A 22,975-nucleotide genomic window follows, 5' to 3' on the forward strand; every position below is an offset into this window, starting at 1 on the left:
TTCCCGTAGAGCAGGGAGCCCCATGCGGGGCTCGATCCCAGGACCCTGGGATCATGACCTGAGCCGAAGGCAGACGCTTAACGACTGAGCCACCCAGGCACCCCATCTACAAAGTTTTTAAAGATCCAGACTTTCAACCAGTGTCCCCTCCTGGACCAACACATTTGTCTCACGCCAGTTCTGTATTTTTATTTTTGGGGGTATACTTCCAAAGGATCTAACAAACAGCAAGCCTGTTGTTTGTAGATTTAGTAAATATGTCTATCAACTAGGATATGATCTTGTTAATATTCTCCTTGGGGTTCAGGGCGCCTCCCATGTACTAGGAGCCCCCCAAAGTATTCATGAAATAGTGAACAACTGTCATGATGACAATTTAGTAAGGCTCGAGGATGCAGAAAGAGAGGAAATGAAGCTGGGGAGGTGGAGTAGGTGTTTCATGAGGGTCTTTCAAGGCCAAATTAAGGACAGTGTTTTGAAGGTCTTGAGAAGCCACTTAGGAGATGATAGTCAGGCTGCATGGAAGTGGGCTGACCGCATTGAGGGAATCCGGTTAAGCAATGAGCTAAGGCAGTGCCAGTGGGATGGAGTGCAGGGCATGTCTCCAGACCTTGTTTGTTCAGCATAGTGTCAAAAGTTAAAAGCGAATAGGGTCAGCTGGCAAAATCTGCAGGCCACACAAGACGGGGATCTCTGGCTTTCTTTGATATGGCCATGGTAGTCTTCAAAGACACATTCAATTCTTTTATTGGAGTAGTTGTCTAAACTATTTGTTCCTTCTCTTCAAGCCAGTCTTTCAACCAGGAGAATTGTTTTTGAGTCACATCTATTTGGGGAAGGACAAAAATGTGTCTGAAAGGCCCAGCAGGTTCTAATAGCTCTTCTTGCTCTGGGAGATTGAAGTCCACCAGCAACGTGACCTACCTAAAAATGCTCCCTTAGATAACACCGTGTTGTGTTCTCTGAGCCCCCCGGTGGATCTGCGTAGCACAGGGGGCTCTTTTCTTTCCAAAGGAAGTATTTCTTCAGGATCTCTAGAGAAGGGAGCTGGCACGGGGTGGTGGGGAGAGGTGGTCAAGACCCTGGCCTGGGGGTGAGGGGTGGGGGTGAGGATTCAGGGTAAGCCCACACAACAAAACGAACAAAAACCCAAAAACTTGCCTCCATTCCTTTCCCTTTTTCTAGCCTAACCTAAAATGTGTCTGTGCCAGTTTTGCTCTTCAAGCTTCGAGGCATCAATTAGTTGAACACCCTCTGTTGTCACTCAAAGGCCTTCCCAATCTGGCCCTAACTTCTTTTCCACATTGATCTCCAGCCATCCTCCCAGGGTCCCCCTAAGCTCCCTCTTGACTCATCAGCTTCCCTGGAGTTACATCATTAGGTAATTTGGCATCACCGAAGGAGAGCAGAATATGCCACCCCAAAAGATGTCACCTTGGCCAATTGATTATTTTGAATTGAGCTTACTTAAGAAATAGTTGGTGCAAGAAGGATCCATGGAGCCTCCTTTGTTCCTTTGGAAATAAATCCCCCTTGTGAAAAGTATGCTCCTTGTACCAGCAGGGTAGGAGGCATCCTCATCACCAGACATAGGGAATTTAGGGCTAAGAGGGCTGTATAAAGAACACTTGTCACTTCTAAACTAATTTACTACCCCAAGCCCAAACCCCTTCATCGGGTCAATTCTTTACAAATTTATTGTTTCTTTGTCTAAAAGGTATATAAGCTGCCTGCTTTGGTCACTTGAGTATCCTATTCTTTTTTTCTTTTTTTTTGGTACTCCTGTACATACAAAATTAAAATTTTTTCCCTGTTAATCTGCCTTATGTCGATTATTAGGCCAGCCAAAGAACCTAGAAGGCAAGAATGGAAAAATTTCCCACCCCTGCATTACCCAAATTTGCAAGATTCACTGTATAATTTTGTCAGTCTGAGCATTTACTCGGGCACATATATTCCTAAGCGAACACACAGGGATGTGCTCAGTTGTTGGTGTACAGTGTATACTCTCTGTTGAATGCACTTGATTGTAAGGTAAAGTGGAATTGTAGAGGAATGTTTTGGTATAGAATAGAGGAGGCCAGATCCCAAGGACCTGGGTTGGGGACTCTGAGTTGTCTGGCAGGCAGGCCCTTCCAGTTGTAGCCAATAGATTCCTGCGCTCATTTAAGGTTTCTTTGAGCTAGCCCTGGTTTCCAGGAGAGGAGGTAAGTGTATGGTGGAGGAAGCTTAGTATAGGTGGAGAGTTTGAATCTGGACTCTCGAACTTACTGGCTGTATGACCTTGGCAAGTGCCTTGACCTCTCTGAGCCTCAGTTTTCTCTTCTATGGAATAGAGAAATAAGGATATCTATCTTGCACTGTTGTGAAGTTCAATGAGATGATACATTTTTTGTACTCAAGTGAGAAAATGTTGCTTTTTTTCTACTTGGAAGGCAGCATTTTCTGTCTGGGTGGTATTTGCCAGTTTTCCAACAATCATGCACGATTCTCGAGACTTTCACCATATCACTGGCAAAGATCAAACATCACCTGTACTCCCGTTTAATTAAAAAAAAAAAAACTCATTCTTACTAACAGAATACATTTATTTAGGAAGGAGACTATATCAATCCTATAACCATAGGATAACTATAAAAACAAACACAATGGAAACAACACAGTGTTATGTTACTGATGTTCAGCCAGATACTGTTCTCTGCTAAAGGCTGTGAATCTAAGGCTTGTTTTCACTTTGTTGCAAAAGGGCAATTCGTGAGTTAGCAGGTAGGTGGTAGAGCTGTGCTGGTCCCCCAAAGAAGATTTTGATGTCCTTGACCATCAAAAGGGATTGAAAGAACTGAAAAAATACAATCACACTTTCTCTATGTGATTCAGTGTTATTTAATGCTATGCTTGAACACCTTTTGAAATCATGTCAGTTCCCACAAAAGATAGCATCTTCCACTTTGGGAAATGCTGGCCTTGATCATCAGTCATTTGAGAGCACAATATTAGCCCATGACTGCAGGGATGTGGGTCATGGTCAGGATCTCTAGAGAAGGGAGCTGGCACTGGGTGGTGGGGAGAGGTGGTCAAGAACCTGGCCTGGGGGTGGGGGGTGGGGGTGGAGATTCAGGGCAGGCTGCAGCAGAGTGGAGTGCTAAAAATCCAGAGGGTCTCACCTCAAAGGCTGCAGATTTGCTGCTCAAGTGGGGTGAAGGTAAGGCTCTTATTGTGCTTTTGGCTGTGTTATACATTGCTGCAGAGGTGAGGGAATATGGAGAAATGCAGATCTGGGTGCTGGGCATTTATATAATTATAGCTATTTTTATGGAGCTCTTCCCAAGGTTTCTGAACATATTAACTCATTTAATTCTCATAACAACCCAGTGAATAAAAATCTGTATTCTCTTCATTTCACACATGAAGAAACTGCAGCCTAAAGGTTAAATAACTTGCTCTGATTTTCTGAGCCTGTAAGCGGCAGAGCTGGTATCTGTAAATGTATGCGGTGGGCAAGAATTTGCTTTACAACATCACCCAAGGCAAGAAAGTGCATTCAAAGTGTTTTTCTTAATCAAATCGCAGTAGTGTTGGTAGATGGCCATTATCAGTCTTTGTTAGGTTTCCCTTCCCCACTCCCGTGGGTGGACCACTTAAGTGGTCCCCCAAACAGTGGGGGTGCCTGGCTCTTAGCCCATGGCTGTGGCCACCATGGTTTTCCTTGTTCTTCCTGCTACTCAGGGCTGCCTGCAAGAGCTAGCTTTGCGCCCTCTGCTAGGCAATTCCGGTCTGGATAAATACAGTGACACCACTCAACAATCTGTTTACAGATTGTACGGCCGGGTGGGACCCCATTGCTGATCCCAGGGCTGCAGGATTAATAGTCTCCATAGCTGCCCCCCCAGCTCTCCTCCATCCAGAGTGCTGCCTGTAAGAGGGACTGGGGTCCATCTCCTCTCAGGGAACTCACTTCCTACTTCTCAGTGTTCCCCTCTCCCAGAGCTTGGGCACCTCATCTATAAGTCAAAACACCAGCCCCTCTTCCTCTTCCCTTCTAGCTTAGCTCCTGGGAGAGTCTAATTGTCTGGAGGGTTGGTTAAAGGCTTCTTTGGCCTTGCCCTTGAATCAACACACACACACACACACACACACACACACACACACACACACACACAAATGTTACCTGTTTCCTATGGAAAGAAGAACATAGGGCAGAGGTTCTTGACCTTGAGTTAGCACAAAATTACCTGGAGAACTTGCAAATAAAACAGGTTTCTGTCCCCTTTTTGTTTCAAAAGATTTGGAATGGGGCCCAGGAATCTGTATTTAACTGGCAGGAAATGGTTCTGCTGCAGGTGATTTGAGGACCACACCGTGGAAAACACTGGCTTGCCTTTAGGACACAGAAGAACCAAGAGGGAGAAAATTAACATTTCAGGGAGTACTAGGCAAACATTAACATCTTAACAAATCAACCTGCATAATATAAATACATGTTTGCAATATGTAATATTATGGAAATTATTGGTATAATGATACGAATATATGATTTGCTTAGCATTTCCAACTACTATTATAGTGTGATCATTTTCTTCTCTTTCCTAATAAGTCCTTCAAAAACACAATTTTTATAATGCCATAATATTTAACTGTATAAGTATGCTAACATTTATTTACCATTTTTAATACATGCTTGTTTTCCAGATTTGATGTTCTAAGTAACGTTTTGATCAACATATATCTCCATACATTATTCTCTTGCCTTTATGTTTTAAAATGAAGAACTGTTCTGAACATCCCTAGTACTTTCAAGGATTTAGTATTGCTTTGAAAAACTTGTTTTTTCTTCCCACTGAAAGATCAGGTGGTTTGGTTTGTGTTTAATAATCAAAGGAGATATGATAGTTTGTGCGGCTTATGCTCATGAACTCCCAAAGTATGGTGTGAAGGTTGGCCTGACAAATTATGCTGCAGCGTATTGTACCAGCCTGCTGCTGGCCCGCAGGCTCCTCAATAGGTTTGGCATGGACAAGATCTATGAAGGCCAAGTGGAAGTGACTGGAGATGAGTACAATGTGGAAAGCATTGATGGTCAACCTGGTGCCTTCACCTGCTATTTGGATGCAGGGCTGGCCAGAACTACTACTGGAAATAAAGTTTTTGAGGCCCTCAAGGGAGCAGTGGATGGAGGCTTGTCTATTCCTCACAGTACCAAACGATTCCCTGGTTATGATTCAGAAAGCAAGGAATTCAATGCAGAAGTACATCGAAAGCACATCATGGGTCTGAATGTTGCAGATTATATGCGTTACCTAATGGAAGAAGACGAAGATGCTTACAAGAAACAATTCTCTCAATACATAAAGAACAACGTAACTCCAGACGTGATGGAGGAGATGTATAAGAAAGCTCATGCTGCTATACGAGAGAATCCAGTGTATGAGAAGAAGCCTAAGAAAGAAGTTAAAAAGAAGAGGTGGAACCGTCCCAAAATGTCTCTTGCCCAAAAGAAAGATCCGGTAGCTCAGAAGAAGGCAAGCTTCCTTAGAGCTCAGGAGCAGGCTGCTGAGAGCTAATAAACCAAACCACAATTATCTATGAAGATTTTTCAGATAAAGACAATAATAAACTTATTCATCAAGCAAAAAAAAAAAAAAATCAATTGTTTCTCACACCTTGGAAACTAGCTTTCTGTTTTAACACAATGGAAATAGCTGGGTGATTCAGCTAAGAAGGGAGAAAAGTGTACTTTCCATGTCATACTAATGAGCAAATGCTGTTGTAAGTAGGACAGGGGCAGTGATTGTGGGGAGACTCAGAGAAGCTGTCTTCCAATACCAGCCAGAGAAGTCTTGGTATTTTCAGCCCATGGATTGATGTAACCTACCCCAGAATCATCAAGCAGTGTGTTTCAAGTAGCACTGCAAGTGGCTAAAATGTTACGGTCAGGAAGTTGTTAAATAACTCAAGCCTTCCTGAGAACCCCTGCACCACAGTCATCTCAGGGGGGAACTTGGTGGTAGTAGAAGGCCAGTTAGGGAAGCAAAGGAATGAACGGATCCTTGTGAAAGGTGGCATCTTCAGGATGTCAGCTGACCCGACTTTTTTTTTTTTTTTTTTTTAAACATAGGTAAACCAGTTGGTCTATTCACAACAAATGCAAGGGCACTCTGGTCCATGGGCCGTTTTAGACTTGCTTTCAGCCTGACACTGAATAACTATTAACCTTTAACGAGCAAACATTTTCAAAGACTTTCTATGGTTAAAGGCTCTGTGTTTGTTGTTGGAGATGCAAAAATAAGTAAAAACCCAGTGCATTATCTATCCTAGAATTGCTTACAATCTCTTGGCAGAGAGACACATAAACAGTTACAATAAAATACGATAATAGAGATACCATGGGACCTCATGGAGTAATTCTAAATATTTAAGAATAAAGAGCCATCAAATTTCCAGAAAATGGCTTATCAGTTTGTAAATGTTGCTCTTAATTTAAAACAGATACTATTCCTAGATATTAAACTAATAACAATTATGTTTTAAATATTACTTTGATGGTTCAAAGCATTGTCAGAGATACAGAAGAAAATGTTGAGTCTGATACTGGAAAGGACTTTAAGAAGTCACCTAGTACAGCCCCTCTTTTTAGGGACCTCAGAAAGTCAGTGACTCATTCAAGGTCCCCCAGTAACTTGATGGTAGAGATAAGACTATAATTCAGGTCCTCTTTCCAGTGGTCCAGTGGTCTTTCTCTTCCACAGCGTACAATATTTTATACTGAGTCCCCTGCCCTCTCTTAGTACTCATTTTTGGTATGACCTACACAATTCGTATGAAAACTTAAGGAAGAGATGTCTGCAAAGCTAACTGACACATTGGACATCTCATTAGTACCCATCGGAGTTTGTTGACTTCACTATCTTGTTCATGTAAAATAACATTTACTCAAGTTATACCTTTATATGCCTCAGTTCCCACTAAATTCGTGTCAAATAGTTTCAGGGGTACCCAAGTCTAGCTCATGTATTGGGGTACTAGTCCTTCCGGTCCAGGTTATCCACCATTTTCTTCTGCCTTGATTCACTGGGGTGAATCTCCCTTCAAGGCCAATTGCAATTGAGGGTACAGCTGCTCCTGAGGGGGACAACCAGCGGGCCCAACTTTCCAGGGGTGGGTGCTGAGGACACTCGTATCTTTGCTAAGGGGACCATCTTCTGTTACTGCTTGTGCTAAAGTTGCTACATTCCAGGCTCTTGATACATCACGAAGATTTGACCGAATCTGGTGAGAAATCTGAGTTATCCCTTCCTCCAGTTGTGACCCACTGGGCTGTGACCAGGCTGTGCTCCCCGATTCTCTCTTACAATAGGAAGCTCTTGGCCCCACATGCAAATAGACTTTGGGATGCTCACCAACTGGGCTCTCAAAACGTGAGAAAATCCTAGGATTAATAGACCTTAGACTCGAAGCATAAAATCAGTACCTAACTGGAAAAGCCTGGATTTCATGGATGTTAACACAGGTTCCAAGGACAAAGAGGCTGTGGTCATGGGAAACACTGATTTCAACAAGTGAAATAGATTTATTTTGGTGGGGGAAAGAACAGCAGCTTTTTTTGAGGTATAACATATAACATTAAATCCACTCATGAGTGTACAACTCAATGATTTTTTAGCAAATTTATGAAGCTGTGCAACCGTCACTATAATCCAATTTTAAAACATTCCTCTCATTCCCCCAACCCGAATTTCCTTAAGTTTACTTACAGTCAATCCCCACTCCCACTCCTGGCCCTGGGCAACTGCTAATCTGCTTTCTGTCTCTGTGGATTGCCTGTTCTGGACATTTTATATAAGTGGATTCATGTGATATGTGGCCTTTGGCATTTGGCTTCTTTGACTTGGTATGTTTTTGAGGTTCATCCGTGTTGTAGTATGTATCAGTACCTTGTGCCTTTTTATTGCTAATTATTATCCCATTGCCTGGATATACCCATTTTGTGATAGATGTTTGTATTGTTCCCAGTTTGGGGCCGTTATAAATTATATTGTTATCAGCATTCTTGTATTAGTCTTTGTGTGGGCATGTTTTTTTTTTTTTTTTTTTTAATTTTTATTTCTCTCAGGTAGATACTTAGGAAGTAATTGCTGGCTTATTTTGTAAGTGCATGCTTAACATTTTAAGAAATGTTAAAACTTAACATTTTAAGAAACTGAAGGAGCTGAACCATTCTTCATTCCCAGCACCGATGGATGAGGGTTCCACTTCAGCACATTCCAGCCCACCCTTGCTATGGTCTGTCTGTGGATTGGAGCTGTTCTGGATGTGTATGTGGTGCAGCTCATTGTGGTGTTAAATAAGTATCTATTCAGGTCTTTCACAGACTTGAACCTAGCAATGTGCAGTTTGAATCTCCAGAAGAGAATAGTGAATAGGGTATGCCATGTTTCCTAAACTCAAATAAGCTCTTGGAATTCTCTCTCTCTCTCTTTTTTGCCCCCCTGAAATGAGCTTATGAAAGGCTTAATGTTCTAGAGCATACATTTTGGGAAGCATTACATCATTCTATTCTAATATTATTTTTAGCTTTGTTCTCGGTGATATTTAATTACACACAAGAGTTTAGCACCCAGTGATGCTGAGTCGAATAGCACAGACTCAGAGGTTCAGAGAACTTGAGAGGTGAGGGAAGAGGCTGACGAGGTTAGGGCTGGCTTGCGTCTGAGAGGTAGTGGTTTTCATGAGGAACGAAATGTCAGTTTGTTTTTCTCTGTACTTGGTTCCCCAGCACGGCCCAGATGGACCCCCACATCTCCAGTGGAGCTGGGCTGGGCTCAAGCTGAGATGTTGGCTACACTTTAATTGTCAACGCTCAGTCAGATAATGATCATAATGACAGCAACAACAAAGATAATCAGATCACATTTACATCAATCACATCTGTGCCCGGCACCATGCTAAGCGCTCTTCGCGGATTATCTCACGTGGGTGCTTTTATTACAGCAATTTTACAGATAAGAAAATTGAGGCCCGGAGTGGTGAAGAGCTTGAGCTCAGGTCATAGGACGTGGCAGGGTCAGGACTTGAACTGGGACACCTCTGGGCCCCCTCTGATGCCAGAGTTTGTGCTCTGTGTCCCACCACCCCACCAAAAAGACAATCTGAAAGAAGTCTGGAAAAAGATTTTTGTTTGTTTTAATTATACAGCAACTGGAGGATTCCGGAAAGGTTTCCAGTATAGAGTTTGCTTCCCGAATGTCACCACCTTCCTGGTCGCCTCACCTTCTCCTTGTCCGCTGACAGGAAATACACCATCTGTTCTCCTGTGGGAGACTCCTTGTGTCCATCCTTCTCTTCCAGTCCCACGGCCACCACCTTTGTCCTGGCCTCACCGCACCTCTGGATTATTACCCTCCCGGCCATGAAAACTTCTACCTAGTTTCATTGTTCCCAGGTTTTCTCTTAAAAACCAGGTCACCTATCCCCACCAGGGAGATCTTTCTAGATCCCTGCTCTGTGTGACACACTGCTCTGCTCACTTCAACAACTGTCATGGCTCCCTTTGCTCAAAGGAGGATTCCCAGTCCCTGAGCAGGGCATTCGGACTGACTGCTCTTCACTTCCCCACTGTATCGCTCTAAGTCTCCCTTCTTGGATCGACCGCTATAGGCGGGTGCTTCACCGCTGCCCAAACAAGCTAAGTCATGTTCTCCTCCATGACTTTGCTGATCCTTGGTCTCCAGCGTTCAGTGGCCTCCTCTCCTTCTGGCTTCTCTAAGCCCTTTTCTGCCCTTGACAGTCTCCAACCTCTAGGATGCTGTTCCGGCACATCCTAGCCCATAACGACCTGTCCCTCTTCTGAACCCCTGGGAGAGCCTACGATTGTGACGTCTTCAGCATCAATCTCGTTTACTGTGAAATGAGTTCGTAATAATAGTCCTTGCCTCATAGGATCGTTGTCCTGGTTAAAAGACCAGGATACGCATGATACACTCAGTCTAGTACCTGGCACAAAGCCACAAGGCAAGTTTTATAAAAGATACTATTAGTAATAATTAAGATTGTCATTTTTATTATTGCATGATGCTTTGTTCCATCTGACTCTTCCATGAGGGGTGGATGTCTTGAGAATGGGGCTGAGGTCATGTCATATCTATCATGTTGCCTGAAGCACCAGAGATTCTGGGGGATGTTTGTGGAGGATGGGTGCACAAAGCCTAACCTGGGGGTCAGAGGCTTGATGCTACTCTTGGCTGTGTAGACAACACACATGTGACCTTGACTTGTCTCTTTGGAGTCCAGTCTCTTCCCGTTGTACCCCCTCCCTAAGGTCCTCTGTGAACCTGCTTCAAATCCAATCCCTGACGGTCAGTTCTCTGTGTTAACTTGGACACCTTTTTAAATCCTCCCTAACCCTCAGTTTTCTGCATCAGTGAAATGGAGAGAATGGTTTTGCTTCACAATTGGCTGTGAGGATAAACAATTATTGCTTTTCAGTTAATAGGTGCTCTCGTGCTTATTCTGTTATTGCTGGTTAGGTGATAAATACTTGGCTTGTTAATGTTGTTGAATGAATTTATTTCCTGGGGCTGCCTTAACCAAGTACAACAAAGTGGGTGGCTTAAACGAAGAAATTTACCGTCTCATGGTTCTGAAGGCTAGAAATCTGAAATCAGGGTTGGTTTCTTCGGAAGGCAGTGAGGGAGACTTCTCTTCTAGCTTCGGGTGGCCTCAGGCATTCCTTGGTTTGTAGATGGCGCTCTCCCCGTGTCATGTCATCTTCGCTCTATTCAGATTGGTGTCTGAGTCCAAATTTCCCCTTTTTATAAGGTCACCAGTCAACCTGGATTAGAGTCCACCCTAATGATCTCATCTTAACTCAATTACTTCTAGAAAGACCGTATTTCCAAATAAGGTGACATTCTGAGGTACTGGGTTTAGCACTTCAATATACCTTCTTGGGGATTCACATTTCAACCCGTAACATTGAAAGTGATTAATGGTTGTATTCTCTGGAAAATGCTTTGTTGGAAAAATAACTTGGCCTTTCTCAATGGAAGAGAAAACGACCCCACAACACCCAACAGTGACTCCTCCCCACTCGAATGCACTTGCCATTCGCAGAAGCTCATTTCACGGGATCAGATGAGTGGAATTGGCTTTGACAAAGATCTCCTTCTTTCCACAAAGCGAGTCCCAGGACCTCTGCCCCTTGTGACATTTCCCACATATACTTTTAGAATTGCAAATCTATCATTTCTGGTTCATGACATTTTTTGCAGAGCCCCCAGGATGGAAATAACACACCAGATCTCAGGCAGTTGGCATTCTTTCTCTGTTTTTTTTTTATAGCACTCTGCAAAACTCTCATGCTGTTTACATGTGATTTATATTCCTCCTGTGGTTCCTAAATGGATATAATAAAAACAGATTTAGAATATTAATCTGACATGATTCAGGCCAGCATGGTCCAATACAAATTTATTTACTGGGGGAAAAATCTGAAAAGATAAAGTGAGAATCAGTCCTTAGTAAATCTTTCTTGCTGTCTCTTACGACACTGTTCCTGAGAAGGCCGTCCACTGGAGTTCTTGGGATATTTGTGGAAAATGTAGGTTTCCAGGTCCCACCCACCACTCTACAAGTTCTGAGTCTCTGGAGGAGGGGTCCTGGGATTTGCATTTCTAATAAGTCCCTCAAGCCCCTGTGGTTCTGGCCCACCCTTCGTTTGAGAACCACTCGTCTCTGGCATCGCCCAGAAGAAATATGGTTTTTTTTTTTAAGATTTTATTTATTTATTTGAGAGAGAGCACATGAGAGGGGGGAGGGTCAGAGGGAGAAGCAGACTCCCTGCTGAGCAGGGAGCCTGATGTGGGACTCGATTCCGGGACTCCAGGATCATGACCTGAGCCAAAGGCAGTTGCTTAACCAACTGAGCCACCCAGGTGCCCCTGTGTTTTGTTTTCTTTTTTTTTTTTCCCTGTGTTTTGTTTTTGAGTCACTGAGTTCCAGAGCTGGAGTCTGTCCAGGGCTGAAGGTGAAGAGAGCCAGGCAGGTAGACGTGGGGCAGGGGGATGAGTGTGTCCAGTCCATTGTGGGATGGCATCTGCTGAGCATGGATTTCAGATGGGACAGGGAGACCTGTAAAGGTTGACAACACACACACAACAGTAGGTGGGTTGAGCTGTGAAGTGAGTCTCTGGCAGCCCCAGGGAAGGTGTCCAGCAGCCAGGGAGAGCTGAAGTGGGGTCAGGTGTCTGGGAGGGGCCCTGCCTCCACCCCTGAGGGTTGCTCAGGGAGCAGCTGGGCCTCCGTGTCCCTCTGGGGAGCTGTGTGAAAACTCAGACCCCCGAGCTTGAACCAGCCCCTCTGCATGCTTGGGAATCTGCATTCTAAAGCCCTCCAGGTGATCTATGTGACAGTCCCCCTGAATAGCGTTTGGGAAGCACAGGGACCATGGAAAGAACTGACTTTGGGAATCAGTGGGTCTGGCGTTGAGTCTTCATTGTTTGATCTTGACCTAACTCCAGCTGAGCCACAGTTTCTTTATCTGTAAAATGAAAGTACAAATACTTTCTTCTTGCTGTTTTGATCGTTGTGACAGTTAGGGAGAAGGGACATGACACATTTAGGACAATTTCTGGCACACAGTAGGCTTCATGAAGTGGTGGCTCCAAACCTTCCGAGAACTGAGATTCGAAGGATGTGATTGGGACAGGGTGCGCCAGTCGCTGGGCGTGAGTATCAGCAGGTGGCCTCGGGGATTGGCTTTGGCTCTGACAATACTGGGTCCTGGTTTCTACAATTGGGACTAGGGAAAAAAAGGAGTGGCAATCATGTCAAGGCTAAAATAATATTTCCCACGCAGGTCCCAAGCATTTTATGAACAACCTTATGAGGTAGCTAGTATTATTATCCCCATTTTACAGATGAGAAAACAAAGCCTCAGAGAGACATGAGCATGGTCACACAGCCCTGATGTGGCAGCATGAAGCTTTCCGGCTCTGGGTCTTCAGCAGCTTTTCCTCCCTAGTTAAGCCAAGTACGAGGTCAGAGGGGCCTTCGAACCATCAAAGTGCTGAGTCTCCAAGTGAGCCAGGCCTTCGGAGAAATCGTCCTGAAGGTTTGCCACAGCATTCTAGATATAAAATCGTATAGCCACCTCATAACAAAGTTAGAAAAGCTGGCATTTTTCTAACAGAAGCTGAGCTATAATAAATCTGTCCTGTTGCCAAAGGCTTGATAAATTCTAACAGAAAATCCCATAACACAATATCGTCTTGTATTGAGAATCCCTTGCCCACTTTCTGCTTCCTTCTCATGTAAGAGTTGACCCTTTTCATAGGTTAATCAGCACCTCCAAAGACCTCTCTGACCACTGTTGTTTCTTCCCTTCCCCTTTGTCTCACTGATTCAGTCCTTATTCATTTGATACAAATCCAAATGTCTAATCAAGATTTCCTCCACCTAGCACCTGAAGCGCTGGCATGTGTAAACATATTTGTTTAATTCTGAGAGTATTTTAAGAATTTCTGCATTTTGTAACACTCCTCTCTCCCTTTTCTCTACTCCCAGGGCATAACCTTCAGTAGCAGAACAAACCAGGCCAGCTAGCAAGCTGCCAAGTCCTGTGGGCTCCTTGTCAAGGAAAACAGCTGACCCCATTTCTAATCAACCTCTCCCCACAAAACTCTGCTGGGTCACTGAAGGAGACCAGATCAGAATTTGAAACTTTCCAAAAACTTCCAATATACACTGAACGCAAAAGGATACTTACGTCGTCTTTGCATAAATCTGCTCTGTTTGGGAGATAAGGGGGAGAATCACCCAAGAAGTCACACGAACAGATTCTACCTTGAACGCCTCTGCACTTATAATGGGTGATGGTTATCGAAACAGCCCAAACCTCTACCACAGTGCAAGAGATATAGCTCGAGAGGCGACCCGGCAGTCCCGGAACCAAGGAATGGATGACTACAAGTATCAGGACAACTATGAGGGGTATGCCCCCAACGATGGCTATTACCGTGGCAATGAGTCCAACCCAGAGGAGGATGCACAGAGCGATGTTACAGAAGGCCATGATGAGGAGGATGAGATCTATGAGGGCGAGTACCAGGGCATCCCTCACCCAGATGATGTCAAGGCCAAGCAGGCCAAGATGGCACCCTCCAGGGCAGATGGTCTTCGGGGCCAGGCCGACCTGATGGCCGAGAGGATGGAAGATGAGGAGCAGTTGGCCCACCAGTATGAGACCATCATTGATGAGTGTGGCCACGGGCGTTTCCAGTGGATCCTCTTTTTCGTCTTGGGTTTGGCTCTGATGGCTGATGGAGTGGAGGTGTTCGTGGTGAGCTTTGTCCTGCCCAGTGCGGAGAAGGACATGTGTCTGTCCAGTTCCAAAAAAGGAATGCTTGGTAAGTAGAAATTTCCAAAGATCATTCTCTTTGTGACATTAAATTATGAAGGGGAAAGAGCAGTTAAATTTATATAGTACCTGTCACTATTGGGCACCTTAAATCTATCACAATGGCCTTGCAATGCTCTCATTTTACCTCCATTTGCCTTTAAGGCATTTTTATCTCAGAGAAAATTAATTGGCTCAAGTTTACCCAGTTAATAAGTATTAGAGCTTGGATCCCTGCTCAGGTCTGTCTGACTCTCAAGTTCTTAGTTCTTTTTCCAAATCTTATTGCCTTTTTGAGAGTTAGACCTCTCTCATCTTCATAGTAAACCACTTTCCATATTGAAACGGCAAATACATTTTGTGAGTGGTAGGCCAGAAGGCCTCTTCCTCTCAGCCCTCTCTGTGTCCTTCTAGAATCTGATGGCGTCTGCTCCCGGTTTCTCTTGTATGTAAGTGTCAGTGGGCTAACTGCCCATGTACTTTGGGGATGCATGCTGGGCTGAGCTTACCCCCACAACCCCTGCAGGCCACTGGGAGTCACACTGTGAAGCACAGATGGATTCCACAGGATGGAGGACCAGCCTTGCAAATCAGTAATAGACTGGTACCGTGAGAGCCAAGCCTCAGATATCAGGGCCTGAGACAAAGAGGATTTTGTGAAGTTAGAGAGAGGATGGGTACCAATGGTGTGGTGTAGAAGAGATTCATCATAATACAGACAAGGATTTGTCTTGATCATTAAATGTCTTGGAAACATATCCATTCTCTACATGTAAAGTCCATGCAATTGATTATTAAGCAAACATACAGTTATTGAGAACTTACCATGAGTCATGTTCTTAAGAACCCTCAAGAACTCAAAACCTGTCTAGCAACTTAATTCATTCACCCAATAAATATTTATTATGTGTATACTGTGTGCCAGTCTCTGTGCTCAGCCCTTGGGAAGAAAATATTGAACCAGATAGACATGGTCCTTGCCTCTCGAGGGACTCACACACAGCAGGACAAACAGGCATTAACAGACACAGAGAGTTATTCAATTACTGTAGAGATAAGTGCTATGAAATACTTTGTAGGACTCTCTTCTCTAGTACTTGCTTTAAAGAAAGCATTGACAGGGGCACCTAGGTGGTGTAGTCAGTTAAGCATCCGACTCTTGGTTTTGGATCAGGTACTGATCTCAGGGTCCTGATCTCAGGGTCGTGAGATTGAGCCCCTCATTAGGCTCTGTGCTCAGTGTGGAGTCTGCTTCAGATTCTCTCTCTCTCCCTTTGCCCCTCCCACTCATGCTAAAATTTCCCACTAAAATAAATAAATCTAAAAAAAAAGCAACTGTTGGCAAACATTTTCTATAAAGACCTAGATAGTAAATATTTTAGGCTTTGCAGGTCCAGATAGTCTCTGTTACCACTACTCAACTCTGCCTCGGTAGCACAAAAGCAGCTATAGACAACACACATGGGCATAACTGTGTTCCAATAAAACTTTATTTATGAAAAAAGACAAAGGGCCAGATCTAGCCTATGGGCTGTAGTTTGCCAGCCCTGATTTAAAGCCCCTCTAAATAAGATTGGGATATAAAATAAACACCTGCAATAAAGAGTTGTTCCTGGAAGCTTTTAAAGTTTGTTTAATCCATTTATGCTTAACTAAAGGGCCATTTAAAATGATTAAACTGTGTCGTATATGACCAGTAGGGAACCGAAAGAGACTGAGTATGTACAAACAGAAGGAATGACTTAAGGAGCAAGGCTATCACCCAAAATTTTTAAACACCATTAGAATTTTAGTTGCTTTTTAAAATTGTATTTTTATTGAAAAAATTCTGCTATGTGCTTTTAAGTTTGAATCCTTTTTTTTTTTTTTTTGGTAAGGGCAAAAAACAAAACAAACCCCAAGTCCCAAACAAAACCATACAGTCCCCAATTTATCTAAACATTTGCAAGGCCTTAATTTGCTTTGCGGTATTCTCAACTGAAACCCTGGGTCCCTGTTAGGCCAAATTGGCAATGTCAGTAACGATTTCACGCCTCTTGGTCTCTCTACCATGTCAGTTTCTGGCAACCTCATTAACAGAGCTGCAGCATGGTTGGAGCTCCTGATGGCTCCCAGGGCAAATGTTCGGAGTCGAGGGAACGTGGTCCTAATCTAGAGAGCTCATATTTGTGCAATTTTGCTTTTGGTGTTTGCCAAGAAGACGTTATGACTCAGCCCAAGAAGGGCAGGCAGACTACCTGAGCAGAGATGGACTTCCTATGCACTTATGGGCCCCCCTGTGTGGTCAAGGAAGTGGATCCGGGTGGTAGATGATGGGAAGGTCTCCAGGGACCAGCATTTCCACACGCTGTTTCATCTGACCTTCATGGTCACCATGGCGGTTAGAAGAGTTTCACCCCATTTGTACCTGTCAGGGAACATGGAGAGCTATATCCTAGGTTACATAGAAATTGCTGGAGCTGAGATTTTAACCCAGATTTGTCTGATTTCAAAGTCTCCTCTCATTCTGTTCCACCATCCTGCCTTTCTTTCCTACATGGTCTTTGGAAAAGAGGTCGTGCCATGGGGCAGGCCTTCTTTCCATGTCATCAAGCACCCCGTAGATTGCTTAGAGGAACATAGATTGCTTCCAACAGAGAGGTGGCATGGTGTGAGAAATGATGCTGTGGGTGCTAGAGTCTGGCCACTAGGGTTTGGCCACTAGTTATGCCATTTACCAGTTAGTGACCTTGGGCGAGTCATACATTCTCTTTGTTTCCCATATGTGGAATAGGGTAATAATACTTTTTTTTTTGGTGAGGACTAAATGAGATAAAGCTGGTAAAGCAACCAACCCTGCATAAGGCCTAAACAACTGTTAGTTCTTGCTATTTTATATCTTGACATTCTCCTTCCCCGCATTTGGGACAAATTATAGTTGCAATGACATAATGGGGTGGCATGCACCCTGGAGCCAGGCAGCCTGGGTTTGAGTCCTTGCCCTGCCAATTCTTAGGGTGATTTGGGGAAAGTGGCTTAGCTTCTCTGTGCCTTGGTTTCCTTGTCTGCAAAATGGAGACGACAATGGGATTTACTTTATAGGGTTTTGTGAGGATTCAATGAGTTCTATGCATTTAACTTGCCTAAAACAGTGCTTGCACATAATTGGTGCTCAAGTTATCTTAGTTGTTTTGTTATTATTATTATTGTTTATTATATATAGTTGTTATTGTTACTAAACTGATGACTTGGTAATGATGAGCCACCCAAATTCAGGGCTAGATCTTCTCAGGTGATGACATTGCCCATTTTTTTCAGGCCAAATTATTTTTTACAGGCTTTTAAGCTGCCCTACGTGGGCTGGTGACAAGGCCCCCTCTCTTCTGTGCTAACCCAGTTCTTTCTCTCTTTCTTTTCCCTGTATGTGTGTGTGTGTGTGTGTGTGTGCATGCTTGTGTGTGTTTAAGATTTAAATTTTTTAGGGCAGTTTTAGGTTCACAGCCAAATTTTGAGAAGAAGGTACAGAGATGTCCTGCATGGCTCTGTCCTTATAGACATGCCTAGTCTCCCCCCATTACCAATATCCCCCCCTGCCAAAGTGAAACATTTGTTATAATTGTTTAACCTATGTGGACACATAATTGTGACCCAAAACTTGTACTTTTTTCAATTTAGGGCTCGCTCTTGGTGTTAAACGGTCAATGCATTTGGATGAATGTATAATGACATGTATCTATTATTATAGTATCATACGAGGTACTTTCACTACCCTAAAAAATCCACTGTGCTCTGCCCATTCAGCCCTTCCCTGACTCCAATCCCTGGAAGCATCTGATTTTTTTTTATTGTTTCCATAAGGTTGTGCCTTTTCCAGAATATTCTATAGTTGGATCATACAATATGTAGCCTTTTCACATTGGTTTGTTTCAATTAGTAATGTGCATTTAAATTTCTTTCATGTTTTTTCATGGATTGATAGCTCATGTCTTTTTAGTGCTGAATACAATCCCATTGTCTGGATGTACCGCAGTTTATTTATCCATTCACCTGCTGAAGGACATCTTGGTTGCTTCCAAGTTTTGGCAACTAGAATAAAGCTGCTATAAACACCTGCATGCAGATTTTTGTGTGGACATAGCTTTTCAACTCCTCTGGATAAATACCAAGGACTGTGATTGCTGGATCATATGATAAGAATACATTTGGTTTTGTAAGAAATGGCCAAACTGTCTTCCAAAGTGGCTGTACCATTTTGCATTCCCGCCAACAGTGAATGAGACTTCCTGTTGCTCCACATCCTGGCCAGCCTTTAGCATCCTTGGTGTTCTGGTTTTTGGCCATTCTTATAGGTGTGTTTCCTTGTTGTTTTAACTTGCCTTTCCCTGAGGACATACCACATGGAGCATCTTTTCATATACTTATTTACCAAATATGTATCTTCTTCTGTGAGTGTCTGTTAAGGTGATAGCCCTTTTTTAAATTAGGTTGTTCCCATATTGTTTTAGGAGTTCTTTGTATGTTTCAGGTAACAGTCGTTTAACAAGATGTGTCTTTTGTAGACATTTTCTTCCAGTCTGTGACTTTGTCTTCTCATTCTCTTCTTGACTCCTGAACTTTTAGAAAGATGAGAGTTGAGCTCCTTCAAGTGCTGCATTTTAGTGGGTCACTCATCTAGAATTGTCTCACTTGGGGAAGAAAAAGTCTGTGAAAATATTGTTAGCATTGAAGGCCCTGCCCTGCTTACTATCAAGTGGTCGGTCTCCTTCAAGACAAGGAGAATGCATTCATTTGTTAATTAAAATCTTCCTGCATTATTTTTTAAAACTACTGAATATTATCACATGCCTGGGATTCCCTCTGGCTGATGGCCACACAAAGCAGGCAACTCATAGGACTCAGTGAGTTTTATTCTTTTATATATGTGTGCTAACTTATTAACATTATTACGTGAAGGGCGTCTTGGTAGTTTATTATGAAACAAGAAGGAAAACTCTGCATACTACTTTTCTGGACTAAGAAGTATTTTTCATGGAATAAAACTACTTTGTTTTCAAAACCATGACTTCCTTACAAACAGTATATCAAAGAAAATCAATGCAAGCCCAGTGCTTTCAGTAACTGTTTTCAAAGTGCGTTTCAGAACATTTCAAGAATAGATGGCTCTAGCAAGGCCTGTCTGCACACTGCAGGACAGAGCAAAATGCTTTTATTTATTTAAAGTCCATTTTAAAAAGTTAAAAATTGGGGAGGGGGGAGGATAGGCAATGCTTAATGTCCAACTGTACTATGTATTTAATTAAATTTATTTTTTTTGCAGTTTTACATTCTGCTTTTTTAAAATTTAAATTCAATTAGTGAACATAGAGTACATCCTTGGTTTTTGGTGTAGTGTTCAATGATTTCATTAGTTGTATGTAACACCCCATGCTCTGCTTTTTTTTTTAACGCAAGTGTAGTTGACACAGATCAAGGAGTTTTATTCTAAAGGCAGAACTAGAGCTCACACAAAAGATATAAAATATAAAACAGCATGGGGCACTTGCAGTGTCACATCCAATATTATCCTTTTGGCCCAAAGATGAAGAAAACAAAGGGCTTGTAAGGGATGGAGCCTGAGATCAGGCTGCTCTGAAGTCTTTCTCTGAGATTCCATGATCTTAGGTGGTGGACGAATGAATTCACATTTCTTTTTAATGCCCTTTCAGGTCCCATTGATGTATATTCCAGTTATATGTAAAAAAATCATTCAAAGAATTGACGTTAAAGGTAGGTAGTTCAGGATCGTGTTTGGTGTTTTCAAATGACACCCACTTGTTGGCATCTCAGTGCCTTGTTCCCTTGCATTTAATGTTGGGGATACCGATAGCATCCTCCTTTGCCTGCTTTGGGTCCACTGACGCCAAAGTTTCTCCACAATTGCAAAAATACTCCTTAAGCAGCTGGATTTAAGGTGGACTCTTCCCACCTTCCTGCTGCCCAAAAGAAAGAGAGTCCCATTTTCAGGCAAAAGTTTCATTTTTGCCTTCAGGATTTTGATTTCCTGGAAGGGTCTAGTTGCTTGGCGTGTATTTTATTGGCTCTTAGTTTTTCTTGCCATCTGCAGTGTGACAGCTCAGGGAGTCCTATTCTTCAGGCAGTAATTTAGAACCTCACAAGGGACCCCTGGGGCTTGGTGTCTGCATGAGCTATAGGGCAGACGCAGAGCAATGTCACACGGGATGGATTCATTAGAATAAATTTTGAGCTCGATTTCCACAGCAGCTCAGAGGTGCCCTTACTACTCTGCTGTCATGGAAAATTATCCTTTAATTGTTTTATGTGTGAATTCGAGGTGAACATCAGGGTAGAACATGTGATTTATGAACTACTTTTTCATTAGCCCTGAATTCAGAGTATCAGTTCCTGAAAGGAAGGCCACTCTGGGCCCCTGGTCCTGGCACAAAATATGTGCCCAGTGAATACTTACCTACCACAGTGAAAATAAATACTAATGATGGTGAAATTCACTGCTAGGAATATGTGTGTGTGTGTGTGTGTGTGTGTGTGTTTTATTTATATCAGTTGTTCTTATTTAGATTTTTTAGATGATGGGATTCTTTAGAAGAAAAGCTAAGGGATCCCTGACCGCCATATTTCGGCTTGATTCCACAGGCAATGGGGGGCCGTTTAATGAGGAGCTATCAAACGCCTTTGAGGAAGAGGATGACGAGTTGGGACCTGTGTTTTAGGAGGGTCACTCTGCTCCAGGGGTTTTGGTACTGGGAGTGGTTCTAGAGGATGAGAGTCTGAATTGATTCTGGAGCTTCTGGAATTGACTCTCTAATCTGATTCAATATAGACACGATTAACTATTCCAGTAGTAAAGACATCACTGATCGCCCCGGGTGTGATGTGGCAACAGAGATACTCAAACTATCATCCTTGGATACTCCTAATGAAACACTTCGAAGAGGCAAGGTGACCACGTACAGAATCCCTTGGACCTTTTTGTCCAACTAATGAGTAAAATGAGCTTGGCGGAGTCAGAGCAGCAATCAGACCAGTCTGACTTGTGGAGACTGTGGTGATTCCAGAAGTGAAACAGGTCGGAAGCGTACTAAATTCTCACTTGTTCTGTATAAGCAGAAAAATTCTAGGTAAAGTGAACAAAACTCCAACTTGTATCATAAGAACAGCGTCATGTCCATTTCCAGACTTGAGCCAGTTTACAGACCCAGAACCCCTGAACGAGGAAGAGGCTGAGTCTCCTTGAGGAAGGATCCTGGTACACTGAAAACATGCTTTCTCCCAGTCTTTCCAACTGTGCACTGGGGAAAAGGAAATAATCAGAACTTGTGAAGATGATGGGACATTGGCTGTGAACTGGCTCTAATTCCAGGGGACCCAAACATCTCTGTGGTCCACCAGGCAGAGTGGGGGCTCATGGAGGTAGGTGATCAATGAAGATTTAGCTGAGGTCCCTCTCACAGTGGGCTCAGTGGGTCCCGAAACCCTCCTGTGGTTATTCCCCCAGTTCTGGAATGTGTCATTGGGGTAGACCTACTGAGCAACTGGCAAACCCCCACACTGATGAAGAATGGATTGTCAGGGAAACTAGAGGTAGGAGAGATGACAGAAGATTACTAGAATAGTCCAGGGGAGAAATATGCAGTCCCTGGACTGGTATGTAGAGGAAGTAGTAGATGCCATGTGAGTGTTTCGAAAAATTAAGATTTTTATATAGAGCTTTAAAATATTTCTACTCTAAGTACCATTTTTCTTGTTTAATTTATGCAAGGAAGGAAGCAGAGGACCTAGGCAAAGAAGATAGCCCCTCTCTAAGAGATTTACTTTTCCACGGCTCGTTGTATTTATTATAAAATCAGTGCATTCATAGCAAAGGGTTGACTATTACAAAGCTGATGAGTAAATCCAGTATTTTTGTAGCCAACATACAATGAATAAAAACAATTTTCTGTACAACCAACCAACCCACTGGCCAACCATCCATCCAAAAAACCAGCATCGTGTTCTCAAGATGAAGAGGGTTTTTTTCATAATTAACCAAGGGGGTTTGAAAAAAAATAAATCTTACAAGGATAACTTCTTGCAAAGAAAACCCTCACTTTCATGATGTGAGATACAGATTAAGTATGGATTTAGCTTTGAGTGAGGCGCTTTCCCACTTGTCTACAGGTGTTTCGGTTTCTGTGCCTTTCCACTTCTGCATCAGAGGATAGCACCTACCTCTGTCTCAAAGCACTTGTGTCAACCACTTCAAATTATTAACTGCTGGTGCAAATTTGTGGATCCTGGGTTATACTCTGATTTTAATCTAGATTGAATCAAAGATATTTGGAGCTTATGTATGTGTAGTTTTTAGTTTTACTTGGAGTAAATATAGCATTGTCTGGAGAGAGAGGGAGGAGAGACAGAGATAGAGACACAGAGAGAGAAAGGAGAACGCAGCAGAAGATGGTATTTAGCTCCCCAGGTTGCTGGGAGAATTAAATGGAATAGCTCAGGCTAACCGTGCAGCTCGGGATGTGCACACAGTAGGTGCTTAGTCAGTATTCATCCTGCTCCTCTGATCCATCTGCAAAACCTGATGTTTTAGCTTCTCAC

At 43.1% G+C, this 22,975-nt stretch overlaps 2 protein-coding genes across 5 annotated transcripts in view; both read left to right on the forward strand.

Annotated features, from left to right (window-relative positions):
* SV2B (synaptic vesicle glycoprotein 2B) overlaps window positions 1–22,975 on the forward strand; it is a 180,333-nt gene that overhangs the window by 96,966 nt on the left and 60,392 nt on the right. For all 4 annotated transcript variants that reach the window (XM_032392088.1, XM_032392089.1, XM_032392086.1 and 1 more), the window contains one exon: window positions 13,561–14,402. In XM_032392088.1, the coding sequence (XP_032247979.1) occupies window positions 13,862–14,402 (541 nt within the window). In that variant the 5' untranslated portion in view covers window positions 13,561–13,861. The remainder of the gene's footprint in view (window positions 1–13,560; window positions 14,403–22,975) is intronic.
* Window positions 3,148–6,382, forward strand: LOC116624286 (60S ribosomal protein L5-like). Its single transcript, XM_032392090.1, has one exon. The coding sequence runs from the start codon at window positions 4,884–4,886 to the stop codon at window positions 5,559–5,561; it is 678 nt and encodes a 225-aa protein (XP_032247981.1). The 5' UTR covers window positions 3,148–4,883; the 3' UTR covers window positions 5,562–6,382.

This window comes from Phoca vitulina, unplaced genomic scaffold (genome assembly GCF_004348235.1).
Source record: "Phoca vitulina isolate PV1807 unplaced genomic scaffold, GSC_HSeal_1.0 scaffold65, whole genome shotgun sequence".
NCBI classification, from domain to species: domain Eukaryota; kingdom Metazoa; phylum Chordata; class Mammalia; order Carnivora; family Phocidae; genus Phoca; species Phoca vitulina.

What these genes read in the sequence shown, in the direction of transcription:
- LOC116624286 (XM_032392090.1), top strand. Translation starts at nt 4,884, where the DNA reads ATGATAGTTTGTGCGGCTTATGCTCATGAACTCCCAAAGTATGGTGTG.